Source organism: Chrysemys picta, chromosome 8, assembly GCF_011386835.1.
Source record: "Chrysemys picta bellii isolate R12L10 chromosome 8, ASM1138683v2, whole genome shotgun sequence".
In the NCBI taxonomy this organism is placed as follows: Eukaryota; Metazoa; Chordata; order Testudines; family Emydidae; genus Chrysemys; species Chrysemys picta.
In genome coordinates, this window is record NC_088798.1 from 27,213,767 (window position 1) to 27,232,281 (window position 18,515).

At 38.4% G+C, this 18,515-nt stretch overlaps 1 protein-coding gene across 38 annotated transcripts in view; it reads left to right on the forward strand.

Moving 5' to 3' along the window:
* ADGRL2 (adhesion G protein-coupled receptor L2) overlaps positions 1 to 18,515 on the forward strand; it is a 470,630-nt gene that overhangs the window by 378,766 nt on the left and 73,349 nt on the right. For all 38 annotated transcript variants that reach the window (XR_010589665.1, XR_010589664.1, XM_065554079.1 and 35 more), the window contains one exon: positions 4,897 to 5,110. Coding sequence is in view for 36 of the 38 variants with exons in the window: in XM_065554079.1 (XP_065410151.1) it covers positions 4,897 to 5,110 (214 nt within the window). In the remaining 2 variants the exon portion in view is untranslated. The remainder of the gene's footprint in view (positions 1 to 4,896; positions 5,111 to 18,515) is intronic.

An 18,515-nucleotide genomic window follows, 5' to 3' on the forward strand; every position in this document is an offset into this window, starting at 1 on the left:
GAAAAAAAGCTGTCTTTTCAAAATCATTTGTTCAGAGAGGAGAAAATGGAGCAAAACAGTTCATTTTACCCTAAGCACTGCTATTTGGCAGTGTTCACATTTGCACGGCACAAAGCTGCAATATTGATTTTTCACTCACAAGGCCTCCCACTAGTTCTTTCTTCGATTGTCAGGGTTGTAAGATGGATTGAATTACACTCTGCTTGTTGAAATGCTTATTTTTTCTTTGTTGATAGCAAAAGATTATAAATGAAGCTTAGAATAAAGATCACATCAACTTTGTTACAGGACTTTAAAAATTTTTTTTTTTTGCTTACTTTATGGTGGTTGTGTTGTAAAAATTCCATAGAGGGACCTCCCTGTCTAACACACTGCTTTACCGCCTTCTCTCTCTGCAAAGTAGCATCCTACAATATAATTTGAGTGTCCTCTGTTACCCAATGAGTGACCTGATGTTAGCTTGTCTAATATTTTGAAATGTCAGCCCAAATATAGAGCAATGCATGTAGGGAAGGGGGAGTGGAAATCTAGGTCAATGTATAATTGGTGATACTTAAATCAATTGCCACTTCCCTTAGATATAAGATTTGCAGTTAGCTAGCATCAGTACAGAATTTTTAGGATTCAGTATATTTCCTGTTGCAAATATAAATGAGGGTAACGATCTGTATTCATCATAGATAATGTAGCATGATTTTCAGTACCATCCCTGTAACGATAGACGTGTCTGACCTGATGCTGCAAACACGGAGTGGCTTACTGTGCTCAGTCAGCCACACACTGTCAGCTACTTTAACTTCTCTTAGAAGCAAGATGCTCTGCACCCATCTAACGCTCCTCTACAAACTGCCAGGAGGCCACAGGAAAAATCCGGCAGCATAGGCAGAATTAACTAATTCCCTACTTTGTCCTGGATGAATTCATTTTCAGAATCACAGAATGCAGGAATGGCAACCATTGGCAGCATTATTACTAGTCCTAGCATGGCTGGGGCCATGGTGGTTAGTTTGGAGGAGCTGTTATATGCATCTGTGGGGATCTCATTCCTCTGCCCATTTTGCACCCTTATGGGACACAGAATGGGGTAATGGTCAGATTCTGTAGCTTCTCTGCAGTAATTTGTTGCAAAGGAAGAATATATATAGGCTATAGTCACAAGCTAAAGTGTATATACTTTGGATCAAAATATGTCGACTGTAATTGAATCACACTCATGTATCAGAGACGAGAGCATGACCTTCTGGCTTTATCTTGGCCCATTGTGACTAGATTTAGCAAAGATCTAATATTAGTGTTTGATGCCATGCATCATATGTTCTGTCAAACCTAGGGGCACGAGTTTTGGATGATGTGAAAGTTTAATTTGAAGTTTCTTTTTTTTAAAGTGTACCGTTCTTTCTTCTGTTTTTAATAAATATTAAAATGGATGAGTGTAAGCTGACTTCGCTTACAGATTGACATGATTAAAAGAAACAAGTCTTTTGGAGATCTTACGACTCATCATCTCAATTCAATGGGAGTTTTAATCCACAGATTACTAACACAATAGGAAGAGTGCCTCTCTAGTCCATATAAAATACTACTGCCAAGATCACTTTCTTGCCCGTCAATTTGACCATATCATTTCTTTCTTTAAATCTTTCCACTGGATTCTCCTTCTCCACCTCATCAAATTCAAGATTATTGTCCTTTCCTTCAAAGCTCTACATAACTCTGCCCTTCTGTACTTATTTGGCCTTGTCTTTTTTGTCACCTCTTGTCTCTTCTGCTTCTCCAGTTACTCCACTATTCTCAAATTCTCCCCCAGTCATCTCTGCACTTTCTTCCATTTTGCGCAGAACACTCTTCCAGTGCTGATCCACAAAGCCACTACTTTCTCTGCTTTTGATTCTCTTCTAAAGACATACTTCTGATACCATGACTATAAGGAACCAGTGTGTATGTGACTTGAGAATATTCTCTTTAATGCCCCCATCCAAATGCCCCAAAATGGCACGTGCTACACCACCTGCTCTTTGTCTGTTTGTCTTTGTTTGAATTTTAGCTATGTATTATTATTACAATGCATTTATTATTATAAACTCTTTGGTGCACAAACTAGGCATTCTTTGTGTTTGGTTGGAAAACACATAGCACAGCGTGAGAACTACTGTAAATAAATAATAATTATGCCAGTAGTATTAATACATATACCAGTGGTGTCCAAACCACAGCTCTTTTACAGTTGAAGTGCAGCTCTCAGAGCCCCTTACACCGCCTCCCCATTCTCCCACCTACCAGACTGGGGGGCGGGGGGAGCTCGGGGCTTCTGCCCGGTGGAGGGCTTAGGGGCTTTTGCCCAGCGGGGAGGGGAGTCTAGGGGCTTCAGCCCTGTGGGGGCTCAGGGCTTCATCCCCATGAGGCACACCTGCTGGGACTGGGGGCTTCAGCAGGTGCTTCCCGTGGGGCTGAAACCCCCAGAACCTTCTCTCTGCAGGGCAGAAGACCCGAGCCACCACCCCGCCACGGTGCTGAAGCCCCAAGCCCCGGCAAGCACACTCGGCTCTCGAATTTCTGTTGATTATCATATGTGGCTTGGAGGGTTAGTAACTTTGGCCACCCCTGCAATACACCATATTTAAAATAGACTATACCAAATGATTCATATGCTGTGTTGCATGTGTGTAATAAATGTCTGAACCAAAAATATTTCTGATCACTTAATGACTGTATGTGTATAATAGTTGTATATTATTCCAAATGTTTTGCTTATGGAAGGGAGAGAAATGTTCAGAGTATAGAGTACCAAAAATAGGTAATCCTTGAAATACCTAACCCTTTAGTGTACACCAGAAACCTTTATGGAATCTTAACTATAACCGTGCTAGAGTGTGTTACTAGTTTTACTAGAATGCAAAAAAAAAAAAAAAAAAATCTGTGGTGCTGTTGAAAAGTATCTACTGTTTTTAAAGAAGTTATTTAGTACTATCAAATCATCTAACTTATCCCACAATTTAAGATGATGATGGGTTCAAATTTTATGTCAGGGAGACAAAGCAATCTGATCTATGTTAAATTTTGTACGTCTAGCACAGTGGTTCTCAAATTTTTATGCTGGTGACCCCTTTCACATAGCATGACTCTGAGTGCGACCCCCCCCCCCCAAAATTAAAAACACTTTTTTAATATATTTAACACCATTATAAATGCTGGAAGCAAAACGGGGTTTGGGGTGGAGGCTGACAGCTCGCAGCCCCCCCGCCATGTAATAAGTTGAGGGGTCCCAACCTCCAGTTTGAGAACCCCTGGTATAGCAGAATATAACATATGGCTACTTTATGCTAGCACTCTACACTGACTGCATAATGATGATAAAGGACAAAAGGTTTCCTATTGAATTAGCTAGTCCTAGGTTTTGGTGCCCCAGATAATTGCATGATACTTCAAAACCCTCAATGGAATGGTTAGCTTTAAGGAATTCTCTCAGACAGAAGATGATTTGGGTGGGGGGGGGGGTTGGGAAGGGGGATTGTAAAGGGGATGAATTTTCCTGATTGGACGCAGGAACTTTTCAGCACACTTCTGCAGTCCATTGCAGAAATTACTTACATACTTACTCATAGTGCTGTTACTCAAGTAATGTGCTATTAGTTTATGCAAAATGGCACAGGTACGTACACTAAAATGTAGGTCTGCCGAGCAGCTCTTACAGGCTGTTATGTACGGTGTCAAGTAGTAGTTTAGCTCCGTCTGTTCACCAATTAGGATATGCAGTCAATCAGGCAACACCCTGCTAGCCTCAGCTATGCCCCAGTGTGTTGGTAGGAGACTGACCTTGCTGCAGTTGGCTCACTGGCACTCCCACCCAACCAGCTTCTTTTGCCACTGCCCACTACACACTCAGCTGCACCAAGCACTTCCCCCTACTAGAACTCCCACCGAGTCAACTTCTTCATCTATCCAGATGCTCCAGCTGACTCCTCCAGCTGCCCCTCCTTATCCTTCTTAGGGTTGGTCTTCACTACCCGCCCGGATTGGCTGTAGAAAATCGATCTCTCGGGCATCGATTTATCGCGTCTCGTCGGGACGCGATAATCGATCCCCGAATCGATGCGCGTACTCCACCAGCCCAGGTAGGAGTAAGCGCCGTTGATGGGGGAGCCGCGGCGGTCAATTTGCCACCGTCCTCACAGCGGGGTAAGTCGGGTCAGATACGTCGAATTCAGCTACGCTATTCCCGTCGCTGAATTTGCGTATCTGAAATCGATCCCCCCCGTAGTGTAGACGTAGCCTTAGAGACACAGGTTCTCCTGGGGTGGAGAAAGGGGTTAAGGTCCTGCCTCTGAAAACTCGGCAGCTATGTGAATTGGTTGTGAGAAGAATTCTCCCCTGTTGTTTAGCTGAGTTTTCTGCAAGTGTGCAATAAAAGAGCAGCAGCACATTGATTTACACTGTAAAAACAGTAGCTTTTCAGTGCAAAGGACTGAAAACTTAACTTTGTAACATTTTTTTAATTAAAGCCCAGAATGTGTAGAATCCAGAAGAAACCACCAAGCAATTCTGAAATTCTGAAAACGTTTCTTCACTCTGATTTTCTCTTATGCCTGGCAATACTTCATTACTGTATTTATCGCTGCTTCTAAAAGGGAGACCCTGGACCAATTCAATATGAATTTAGATCTTTGGAAAACATTCAGGAATTTTTAAAGATCTTTTGCAATTAGGCTAATACGATTACAATGCCAAAAGCTATGTTCTGTGAACATGATAAAAAATGTCTGTAATGGCTTGTGTTACTTTCCTCTCCTTGAGCATGGGATAGAAAGTGTAACATTCATGCATACGCCAGAAAATGTTTTCCTTTTGTCAGTTTTTTCTCATTGTTTTAATTTGATTCCTAATTTTTTTTTTTTTAAGGTTTCAGCCGAGCAGCACTACCATTTGGTTTAGTTAGGAGGGAACTGTCTTGCGAAGGCTACTCCATTGACCTTCGGTGTCCAGGAAGTGATGTCATTATGATAGAGAGTGCTAATTATGGACGGACAGATGACAAGATTTGTGATGCCGACCCTTTCCAAATGGAAAACACAGAATGCTTCCTCCCAGATGCCTACAAAATTATGACACAAAGGTAAAAATGCATTTACTGTTTTCCAAAAGTGTACCACACAATTAATTTACGCATTGTATATGTACTGATTTGCGTTTTGTCTCAATTAAAATATCCGTATAATTTTTATCTAGTAATATTACAAGGAAATTGAAGCTAGCTACCAGCAAATCTTTCTGAGTTCCTTTTATAGTCTCTGTGACAAAAGTGAGAAAGCAGGCAGGTGATTGCAAGGAGAATGAAACATTTCACTTCTTTGAAGCGTCACTGTATCCTGGTCTTTCAGGAGGTCAAACTGCACTCAAAAAGTATTCAAATGGCTGCTGCACGTTTAAGCAGTTTCTAAATGCCCATGCTTGCTATCAATACGATCAATAACTGACCCTCTCTCACCTACAAAACATATCAAACTAAAAACACTGTACAGACAGGTCAGTTCTTTGGAAAGGCGGTAGATATTGTCCTCTTAGAGGACAAAACTGCTTTCTGACTGTCTTGCTCAGCAGGTATTACTATCACTCTGGCGTTCAGCAAGTCGCCCTGTTAGTTTCAGGGTATGAGACATAGCACCAATAAAAGGGACTTACTGTACAAAAGCATCACAGAGACTGCATCTGCACTGAAGATTTACAGAAATTCTCCTGCCATGGCCTAATACTTGTGTAGATCAGCCAGTGCTAACAATTGTGGAAGCTCTAGTGTAGATTGGTCATGGGCATTTTTACCATCCTATCATCATCAGAGATTGGATAGAGACCATCTGAAAAAACTCCCTTGTAAGTGCTCAGATGATATCTACATATGATTAGCTTTGTCCATTTTTGTTATAAAATGCAAAAAAATCATGTCTTTTCAAATAGTCTCATCTTAACAGACAAATGAGTGGGTATTGGTCAAGATTGATATGATTTCCCCCTTTTCAAAAAAACCCACCCCTCATTATTCTTGAGGGGGGGGGAGGAGAGGAGGCCTAGAAAAAGATGGAGAGAACCATAAAGATTTATGTCAAGTGCATAGTATTTCTTTTATGATTTATTTCTTTCATTATATTTTCTTATACTATAAAAAGGCATTTTTTCTGTAAGTAAAGCCTAAAAACAATAATTGAGTCTCCAGTCTACTATTGTCTTATTATTCTTTATCTTCCCTTCTATACCAGTACACATTCACCAATTTATTTTGTATTTCAGTACCTAGCCTATTATGAAGTTTTTCCACAGTTTTATTTCCATGCTTTTCAACCATTTTGATGTTATTATTTGTAACAACAGCCTTCATAGACATAGAATTAGGGTAGAAATCTGGATCTTCAATTTTAAATGCTAGAAGGGTATTAAGGAATTTGAGATTATGTTTCACCTGATGGCTTTTGTATTTGCGGTCAGTAGTGGAAGGACTCCAAAGCTAATCCTGGCCAAGTTAATGGAAAGGTTCCAGAACTTCTCTGAATCAGTTTGAATTGTCTTTTTTGTGGTTCTAGTTCATTGTTGTTAAATAGATCAAGACAGATTTCCACTGAGACTGCAGCAGCAGTGTCATCAGCCTGAGCGTCATCTGTCAAGTCCCTTCGAAACCACTTTCAGTTGCTTTGAAAGTGTAGTGCTTCTCTGTAGAGTTTCTTGTTGTGTAAAATACATGTTGTGTTTTGATCAAAGTCTTCTTTATGCTCAGCACATGTTTCAGGATTGTGGCAGTTGGATGCAAATATAAACACGCAGTCTTCCTGAGAGTTCCACCAGAGTGTCATTGGGAAGCTGAGACATCAGTTTTTTCATCAGTGCGCATGAAGCTTATGGTGGTTGCAGAAGTATTTTTGAATTTTCATGATCTTCAGAACTGGGCTAGGTGTTACTTTATATCTCAACTGGAAAAAATCGTGTGCTGCGTATGTCAGAGGTTTAGATTGTTTGTATCTGAGAAGTTTTAATCTTTTTCAATTTTTTAAAATTCTCTTTTGTTGTCTAAGCAAATGGCCAAGACCATGTGTCACACATTTTTTCTACTTTCTTGACTGAAATTTCTAGAATTTTTGACTTTAAGGTTCTATGGTTTTCTTTTTCAGACACAGAATCAATGACATTTAGTAGGAATGCACTTTCCCTCTGTCTTCCAATAATTTCTTAACATTGCTCAATTTGTGCTATATAAAAAGAAGGTTGCAACTTTCTTATCAAGTATTTCAAATCTTTATCTTTCATTTGTTTATAATAGCATAACCAGTGATTGATCTTAGTTATTTTGGAGGTGAATTGATGCTGGTCCTGAATAAAATGTATTTTGAAGAGCTGTTGTATGTCTTGAAACAGGCACTTGTTTTTATCGCAGCTGTATTTCAGTGACAACAATAGTATAGAGGATCATCAGACTCACTAGTGTACTGCTGTCTTACCTCAGCAGAAAAAAAGCAAGATGAGCTAACCAATTTAGTATAGAATTGTGATATCAGAAGCCATGTACACTTTCTAGAAGCTTGTAGATTCTGGCAAACTAAATCTCTCTTAAAATTGACAGATCCACCATCTCCTTCAGCATCCAATGTTAGTTGATACTACCCACTGGACATGGTCATCTCTTTCCACTTACTTGTTTCTCTTCTTCTTTACGTTTCTTGATAGTTCTTAATTTTCTTATTTTTTTCCTAATAGGCCCATCTTAGAACATTGATGTTCTTCAACACTTCGCTTTTAACTTCAAGTATTTTTTATTCACTGATTGAAATTAGATCCAGTGACTCTAGTGTAAAATCTTTCACCTGATTCTGAAATGTTCATAACCCTGAACAAAATGTTATGGTTATTCATTCAAAAGTTTACAACTGAACATTGATTTCATACAGCTTTGAAACTTTACTTCGCAAAAGAAAAATGCTGCTTTTAGACATCTTAATTTAGATGAAATAAGCACAGAAACAGTTTACTTACCTTGTCATTTTTAAAACACTTCTCTTCATTTTTTTAGTAGTTTACACTTAACGCAATATTTGCCTTTTTGGGGGGGTTAGATGGGGGGGGGGAGGGTCTCTGCTTCTGCCTGAGTGCATACTTACGGTTCCAAATGAGGTTTGTGGCTGACCAGTCAGTTCAGTATGTTCATGTAAACAGAAGTTCAAAATATTAACTTAAAAAAGGGAGGGAAAACCTGGCAGCACTTCCCCTCCCCCCCTCCCCCCATGCTCTCAGCCCTACAGCCACAAAACCCTATGGGGTTGTGGGGTGGGGTGTGGAGGTGTGGTAGGACTGTATTTCCCACAACTCTAGATTTGGTCAATTTCATATAGTTATGTGTTAGCTGTTTGTTATCCCCCCCCCTTTTTTTTTTTTTGTAATGTAACATTATTTCTAAAATATGTGTTACAGAATGAGCAGTATAATTGCCTAGCAGTAGTAGTTCCAAGCCATGTGGGATTTTTATGTGTAAAAACAATCTGGATGAGTTGATACTTATTAACTACACAAGCCTCCCCTAGGGAGAAATTTACTATTTTTCCCATACTTTTTTCTTTACATTTAAAAAAAATGAAATAAAAGGTTAGACACATAAGGAGCCTGAGGACAAGAACTTCCTTGCTTGTGAAGTGTCCTGTGTGCAGCTGTAGCCAGTAACTCTTGTGAGACTTTGAAGTTGACATGACTAGCTAATATTGTTCTTTGTAGACAAATTGGTGGCTTGAAAATTAACTTTAAAAAAAAAATTCCACTCAGAAGCCAGTTTTAGAAGAATTAAGATGGTTTGCCTGAGTTATTTTCAAACTGCCTGTTCACCTATGAAGACTTTCTGCCTGCAGTGTCAACTTCAAAGCCTCGCTTTACAGACCCTGAGAAACTGCAGATGATCACTACCAATTTCTGTTGAGGCAGGCACTGGAGATTTTATGGCTTCTCCTGCTTGCTTTGTTTTCAGTTTTTATAAATTTAAATAATAACATTTGAATGTTATTTGGCTTATTATAGAATGTCTAACTTTAAAACATATATATATGTTAGACATTCTATAATAAGCCAAATAACATTCAAATGTGTGTGGTTGTTAGGAGAGCCACATTTTTCTGGATGCTGGGGGCACTTTCTTTCCAAGTATGGATAGAATACAACAAAATACGCCTTTTATGTTTGGTAATTCTTTCTGGATGATATTAGACAGTTGAAGTGAATTATCCAACTTATATTTTAAAACAGAATTCCTAGAAAATGATACATACAAGCACTAAGCAAAACCCTGATGAATATTAATAACAGAGATTTGTGTGGTGCCAATATAATACAAGTGGTTCACTTTCTTTTGGCATGCATATTCCAAGAACCACATGGCTTTCTTTAAAATTTTGGATCGTCAAGGAGGTAAAATTTCTGCATTGGTGAGTGATTAGAAGAAAGCTGCCAGTCAGGATCTCTGGGTTCCATGCCCATCTCTACAACTGACTTGATCTAAGTCATTTAACCATTTTGTGACCTGGTAGAACTAATATGAAATGAAACTAATGGGCTTAAAAGAAAATTTGTCATATGACTCTGGATCACACAGAACTGATAGTTAGTTTAGAAAGGCAAAAACAACAAAATTTGAGTGCCTGAAAAGTGTTAATGGACAGCAAAAATAGCTTTCTAAATCAAATGCAGTGTCCTTAACAATAAAGGCTATAACATTTTTATTCTACAAGCAGCTGCCTGGATCTTTGAAGATGAGATCTGGTCTGTATCCTGCCACGAAGAACAGTTTCAAATAGGCCTTTGAAAGAAGGAAAAATTAGAAATGATCAGAAAACTGTACAAACTTTGCAACTTGTGAATGCACCAAATGAAAGGATATTTATCACACAGTCATAATAGCTTGTCCATTTTTTAAAAAGTGTTTATAGAAAAGATATCCAGATTATTTTTGAATTGCAAACCAAAAAGTGACCATTTCCTTTGTTAATAATATTGGACTTTCTGGGCCAGACTCTCATTTACACTAAGACCCCCATACACCACTCTGGCAATGTAAATGGGCCTTTAAGTAAATGCCATTTAAACCCACCTATGGTTCCTTTATACTGCCAGAGTGATGTAAACGGACATTCGCATTAATAAACCAAATTGGCACAGATTCTTATCTTTATAATGATTCAGAAAAGTATGCAATCCAAAAAAAAAAAAAAAAAGGTCAGGCAGGTATCACCCTTAGCTAAAAGTGATCTTTTCACTCTTAAAAGCACGTGCGAACACATACACATATACAACAATTAGCCCACAATAGAATGCCTTTGTAAATGAAAGTTCAGGTAAAATTATTTTTCTTAAAATAATGTTTCAGTGAGTGTGCTAATAAATGCATATGTGGCTCGCTTGCCAGTGTGTTTTGGGAAACTAACACAAAATAAATTAAGGGCATGCCTACATAACCCCCCTCCCCCCCCAGTGCACACAGCAAGGGTGTGAGTTGAAGTGCACACTGGCATATGGCAAAGTAACTCACGCCTCATGGCTGCTGCTGGCACAAACTAAAAGGGATCTAGTAAAGTTCATGTTATCTAAGTCTTCTTTCAAATATGACTATGTTAATGTGAACTGGGTACCTTTTAGTTCACGCCAGTAGCAACCCCCCCAGGAGAGTTACTATGCAGCACGTTAGTGCGTGCTGCGATTCACACCCCCGTAGTCTGAACTTAGAGGCTGTGTAGACATAGCCATTTTTTAAAAGAGTGGATTCTAGCATTCAACTAAATAATTGTCACAAGAGAGAGCTAGTTTCCTTACTCTGAAAAAAATATTGATTGTATCCTCAGAAAAGTTCCACAGAAGGTAGGGTAATTGTGGAAATATCACTTAAAAGATGTAGTTTTTATAAGAGAAAGGGGGAATGAGCCCAAGAGCCATCTTTCTCCCTCTCTCTCCATACAACCTTTGGAAGCCTTGCCTACAAGTAAGTGGCTGTCCGGTTGTGGTGAAGAGGGTCTGGATGGAGTGAGAGAAAGCCACTGATGCTGAGGAGCCAGCGAGTGGTGCAGATTCTATGCCTCCATGCAGATGCCCTGGTCCTCCAGGGGTATACTGATATCTGTGGGGAAAGCCTTAAATAAGGACAAATTACAGGAAACTTTGAGTTGAAACTTCCTGAGCTTTGTGCCCCTTACACCGTTTTTCTCCTCATGAGTGCTAGATTACTGTGATTGTATTTTGTTTGTTTAACAGCACTGAAATTTGTTTTAGAAAAATGCACAAAGATTCCCATGGGTTTGTTTTCCAGAAGACAGATAAGAAGAGTAGATGTACATAAGGTACAGGTCAAATTAGGGATCTTCCCCTCTTTCAGAAATACTTCTTTATAAAATGTTACTACAGAAAAGTAGGAGAATAGGGGATACAAAAGCTGAACTAAAGGAAGAAATTCTTTAAAACAATTCTTGCTTTATCTTCCTTCATGCATATTACTCTTCCGCAGCAGGATAGCACACAACTTCAATCACCATGTCCACCATGACAACAGAGTGACGTTCCCGTTTACAGTCCTGGCACCTTGCATTCCTTCCATGCTGTAATACTCTAACCTCTTGTGTCCATCATTCACCTTCCATAAGACTCAGCTGCACTCCAGCCAAAGTTCTATCGAAGAGCAATTTACTTGATTTGTTCCCTTGACCTTTCTATTTGTGGGATAGGAGGAAGGTCACTTAAACTTCCTAGATCCTTGATTTGAGAGTTGTCCCTCTTCCTTTTTCCCTAAGCCCTGCAAATATGATGGAAAATGGACACTCATTTGCAGGGGAAAGAGAGAGCAGGAAAGAGAGGAGATGTTCAATCTTTTCCTAGCAGTGCAATGATTTTTTACATTCCACATATCAATGTGTGTGATATATCATTGAAAGAAAAAAATGAAATACCCTTCCACTCAGAATACACATCCTGCAAGTACTACATATGTTCCTTGCTTGTCAGGCCTAAAAGAAACAGTGGCATATCAGATTATCTCCTTTCAAGTGAAAACAAGCCAGGTTCTTTCTAATTGAAATGAAGTAAATCTTTCCCTGGACTCCAGTCGTGGATGGAAGGAGTGTCAATCGTCAATCCCTGCTGATTAATCTCATCAGAATGAAACACTTTAACTTCTTAAGCCCTGTCTGCACCAGTGGAACGCAAAACTGGTTTCAGAACTGGGTTGGCATATTGCATGCTCTGCCAGAATAAACCATTTTAGAGCATCTCAACCTAACGCCCTCTGACAGGTCTCAGACTTGATTCAGTGACCGGGTGTAGCCTGGCTTCAGAACTACATTCCTTAATGTAGTTTAAAACAATTATAATGGCCAACACTTCCTAGTCAACTCCTCATCTCTAGAAGGTGTGTTGTTGAGTATGAAGCACCTCTCTTTTGGGGGTCTGTCAGTCATAGACAAGGGCTCATCAGACCCCTGCTGCTGTTTGTGCTTCTATATGACTACAGTAGCTATTCCTTTTATGCATGAGGGCTGCCTTTGTTAAAGATATTCAGTAGTGAAACGTGTCTCATAGTATGATGTAACCTGCATTTTTCTATTTCTGTTCCCTGGATAGTTTGGATATTTGCTCTCCTTTTTATATCCCAAAAGTAGTAATATTGATATCAGATGTCAATTTGGATGACTACTGCCCTGAATGCACGTGCATCAATGCTGCCATAGTAAATGACCGAATGTAAAATATAAGGTCCTTATTTTGTTTTGGCATGTCACTGGTGCCCGGTACCAGATTGCTGATATCTTCTTCACAACTTCTTCTTTAGCATACACGTTTATCAAAGCCATCCAATCCCCTTTAGACTGCTATTAAAAAACTCCTCACATAAAAGAAGACATACAGTCATAAGTCCTGATGCTGCAAACAGTCACCCACGTGAGTATATTTATTCAAGTGGATGTTAAATAGGGTTACCACATTTTAAGTGTCCAAAAAAGAGGACACTCCACGGGGCCCCAGCCCCGCCCCTGCTCCAGCCCCGCCCCCAGCCCCACCCCTGCTCCAGCCCCGCCCCAGCACCGCCCCTTCCCGGCCTCAACTCCGGCCCCTCCCCTGAACGCTTCGCTCCCCTGCCCCTCCCCTGCTTCCCGCGAACATTTGATTCGTGGGAAGCCTGAAGCAGGCAGGCAGGAGGCAAGCCGTGGCTGGGCCGGAGGGGGGGGGGGGGCAGGAGGTGCAGCCCAGTCCGGCCCCCCCAGCCGAGCGGCTCCTTATGGTGGCTGGCCGGCTCAGGCCAAGAGGCTCTGGCCCCGGCGTCTCCCGCTCGGCTGGGGCCCCCGGCCGAGCACCGCTGGCCCCAGCGGCTCCGGCCTCCGGCCGAGCACCGCCGGCCCCTCCCTCCCTATTTTCCTGGACATGTCCGGCTTTTTGGGATTTCCTCCCGGACGGGGATTTGAGGCCCAAAAAGCCGGACATGTCCAGGAAAATCCGGACGTATAGTAACCCTAATGTTAAAGGGCTCCTCATACTTAAATTGGGCTTCTGACCATAGCCAATGCTGTGTGTCTCTGTGGATTTTGCTTTTCTTCTGTGTATGAGGCTTGATACTGAATTATGACTCAAGTATAAGGAAAAAACAGAAACCATACAGTGACCCAAGTGCAAATCTCTTTTTTATGAATTAAGATGTTCATTATAGAGTGGTATAGCACAGAATATTTGAGTCACACCAAAATCTTTAGTCCACTGAACATGCTGCGTTATTAGAGGGAAAAGCAGTCATGTCCATGTGATGATAAAAAACCTTACTTGACAATGTTCATTTTTGCTACCATTAATTTTAAATTAAAAATTGGTAAGCTTGGTTTATTCATTTAAAAAAGAACAATATTTATATAGATGTAATGGTTCGATCATTCTCTCACAGTATCTTTTAACAGTCTGGATACAAAAGCCTCACTTTATTAAGTCTGAAAAACAGTTGGGTGAAGTGAGACAACTATCACTGTAAGTTTATTCACTTTTTGTGTTCTGTGGTTGTTTTCTGCAGTATGTGATTTGTAGATTGATCTCTGGCATTGTAATTGTCTTTAGAAATGGACAGTCTGCAAAAGAAAGAACTTTTCCTAAACTTATTAAAATAGGCTACCTATTTGGAAAACTTCAATAAGAATGAATTTGACTTAAAATTAAATTGGGATACATTATTAAGCTGCTTATAGATGTTTTATTTTGTAATTTGGGATCTTTAAGCTGTTTTTATTTCCTTTGTCACTAACAAAAATTGTGACCAAATTCTTTTCTTGTATCACTGTATGTTTTTATTTGATAGATTGGTGTATATGTGTTTTGGGGCATATTTTTTCATCACTCTGTGCAGTATATTCATTTGCAGTATTGTATGCACACATTATGTGAGAAGTATGTTTCAGATTCGATCACTTTATTACAGATTTAGGGCCCCATCCAGCATTCCATTAGTGAGTTCACTAATGTATGTAAAATCTCTTATGTAGATTGTATCACTTACTATACATATTGTTATGATTAAGTTATTTAGCCACTTGGATTAATGACAGTGAGAACTTGGCTGAGACAACATTTGTTTTACCCTCAGTGCATTGAATTTTTAGCTTTCTGTTCATTATTTTAGATAATTTGTATACTTTCTGTTCACTTGGTGACTTTCTGGTCCTGAGATAGTCTCACTGATAATTTATGTTCTGATATATTTAATATATAAAAAGAACATGTTTATAAATAGCTAAGACAATTTTGGGGTCATAAAATATCACTATAAGAGTATAAGACCATTTATTTTTATATTTCCATAAACAGTTTGGTTAGATTCACTATAATACTAGTCAAAACAGCTAAATTATCTGATAAGTTGATTTAGGACTTTTATACATGTGTTCATATAGACATTTATCTCAACATTTGCTGAGGCGACCTTTATTAAGCTATGATGACTGCTGAATATGAAATGTAACCAAGGTTTTTTTATTCAAATATAATTTAAATATTCATCAAAGAGGAGTTATGCTCGAAACTGACAGAGACTATTAACATCAAAAAATATAATTAACTGCACTGGGTATCAAGAAGCAGAGTTAGCCAAATAGCCGAGAGGTCTAATTGCTCTAGAGCTTGAGAAGCAATGGTTTTATTTTATACTGTTGCTGAAGAATTAATAGTAATGTGGTTTTCTATGTGAAGCAATTAAAAGGCCTGTTAAGATTCATTGCTCTATAGGAAATCTGTTGAATATCACTTTGTAAACAGGATTGACATGTTTAAAAAAAAAGTGCATGAAGATGAGTATTGATAGGGCGAGTGTAGATCTTAAATTAACAGATTTCATGTGAATTGAAAAATATGTTTAAGTAGAATTATGAGAACTTTTTAGTGTTATGAAATTAGTGCTAGCAATGACATCATCTAAAAACCTTTCAGTGTTAATAATGCAAATATTTATTGCTATAGAATTTAGAAGAATTAAGAGAATTTAGCTAGAGAGAAGAAGAAAAGAAAGAAAAACAAGGATTTAGAAGTTAAAAAGTGGCCACAGAGTAATGTAGAAATGTACGCATTTCACATTCTGGAAGTTTACTTCTTCCACAGAGCTTAAAGAGCGCACTGATCTTTGTATTTCAATTAAGCTTTTTAGTTAAATGCAATAAGAAAACATCTTTTATTGAACCCCATAGATCTTGCATTTGCCCAAGCTATAGTCTTAAATTGGACAGACATTCTGATGGCATTTTGACATTAATGAGGTTACTGAACTGAAAAAGTTTAAGGGCCAAAGATGTGAGCAACAGTATGATGTTACAGAATTTCTTTCTTTCTTTCTTTCTTTCTTTTTAAATAATGAAGTTGCAACTAATTACTTAATAAATTGACCATGATTACTGAAAGACATAGTAATTCCAGTCTTTATCCTTTTTTTATGTAGACCAATAATACACCTCTTCCCCCCCACCCCACCCCCACCCCCAAAAAATCTGGACCCACAAATTAAAGGGGAGCCACAAAGTGTTCTTTTATGAAATGTAATAACCTTGAATATACTAAATGTGTATATATAAATATATATTATTACATTTACAATAAAATCTAACTTTTTAGGGTTTGTAGTCTTAAAAAAGATTAAAAATATCTCAGTGCTAAAACAAAACTAAAAATCCTAACTAGAACTTCAGTTTCATATAAAGATTTGCTGCCTGTGTCATACATTATTTAACATGCTCACCCTGTTTAGATCAGTGACATAAAAGTGCGTGCTAGTTTCTCAGAAGAGTACTGTCTTTGCCGCATCACAGCACACTGCCTTGTACTCCCAGACTTGCACATGGTGTTAGCAGATATTTAAAGCACTTCAACCTAACATTTTATAGGTCATGATGAACTGAGCCTATAAAACAAGTTACTGCTATGAAGTTAATGCAGTCTTAGAGTGTAGCATAGACTGAATATTTTACTCAGTACTCATGTAATATTTTTAGTTTGCTTGGGAAACCTCAATGGGGGGGAATTCTTATCTCATATAAATTTGCAGTGTCAAATCTGTTTCATAACACAACTATGGTACAGAATTCTGCACTTCAAATTTACTATCTGGAGTCATATATTTTTTCAAGTTTGTCACTAAAGTATGGCAGTTATACCTACAGTTTTGATTTCTTAATACATACATAGTCTCTAAAAGCCTTAAAAGATGAATTGCGGATTTAAAAAAAAGCATTTTTTGAACAAATGTAGGGGATATTATAATCTCAGACCTTTGCTACATGCAACCAGAACCTGGCGTCCCTGCCCAAACTCTTTTAGCTTAAACATCTTGCAGTGAGAGACCTTAATATTTATTAAAAACATATAATATCTCATCTGGCAAGATATGTACTTTTTCCTTGTGCAAAAGCTTCCATATTAAATTATTAGTGGCAGTCTGTGCAATTAAGATCCTTTAACCTTACCGTTCATTACTTCCAATATAACGTTCTCTTTCTCACTTTTAGCTGAAGGGACAGTGATTTTGAAAATGTATTTAATCTAAGCATTTTATCAGCACTGTGAAACTATTGTTTCAGCATAAATCAAACTGTGCTTCCTAACCCCAGGATTTGTATGAGACCATGTTTCTGTTTAACAACAAGCCATTTTGGACTCAATTATTTTCTAATTTAAAAGTAATAATGACCAGTTCTCTACCCATCATCTTTCTGATGTTAACTTCATTTCTTATATACAGTGAACTCCGCTGTACTATTATGCTTCCAAAGCTGTAGGTGTTTTCTTATCTAGAATGTAGCAGCACAGATATTGCCTTCAGTGTATTATTCTAGTGCCAGCATCACAGATGGGCATGAAAACCATCATTTACTTTGTATATTTAGCTTTCTTAGATAATTTCACTGCCTTTGTGACAGATATAGCAAAAGGACACCTCCTGGAGTCGCATTTAAAAAAGAGCACTTTGGGTAATATGCTGTAGACAGAATACGTATGAGTTAGTGTTCAGTTATCATGAATGCCATCAGCAATGCCTTGTTGCTTTCTTATCAGCCACTTCCTGCTGTCAGCCCAATGCTAATTTCAATAGAAAAGGATTTGCATTAAATGTAATGCAGTATTATATATAGCTAACATGGGGGTTTTAATTGTGCAAACACATGAGACTCCTGCAGTGGTAGGTAGTTTGATAAAAGGATTAGATTATAAATATTTCTGTCGCAATTAAAGATTAGCTCCAAGTTGATAGAGATGAGCTAGAGAATTTTTTCATACATTTCTTACGCAGGTGAGCCTGCTTTATTTTGCATGTAAAAACCACAAGACACCCATTTCTGCAAATGTAAAAGCACGCAAACAAACAAAAATCCACCCTACTTCATTGGGTTAAGACTGGGCACACTAGGATTCAGAAAAACAAGTTTAAACAAGTAATTTAATCTAAATGCAAATCAAAAAAGAGGGGAAAAAAGTAGCACTGTACTTCTTGAGTTAGAAGAATGGGAAGATACCTTTCCTGAGGAAGTCTTGTACCTGGAAGCCTAGTGAGCTTTCCAGATGATAATTAGATCCAGACATCACTGTGGATAATGAATAACTGTGCTTTTGTGACAGGCTTTCCTCTGAATAAAAGACAGTACTTGTAGTAAGGACTTTGAGATACATTTTAATGAAAATGACACCACTGTTACTGAGTTGATTGAAGACCCTACAAGAGACAGCACTTCTGTCTCAAGTTTTAAACCATATTGGGAAAAGAAATCAACAGATGAAATCAAAAGGCTCTAATTTTGTCTTTAGTCATCAGTTCAACATATATTCCTATAAAGCCATAAAGCCCAGACTGAAACATGAAGAAACGGTTTAAAAACCGTTGCGATGTTGCTGTCAGATTGTAGTCTAATGAGTACCTTTAAAAAACTAAAATAAAAGGAAGTGATGAAATTAGTTATCTTTGGGCCTAAGATTTCAACTCTTGTTATGTATTTTGCCTCTGGAGG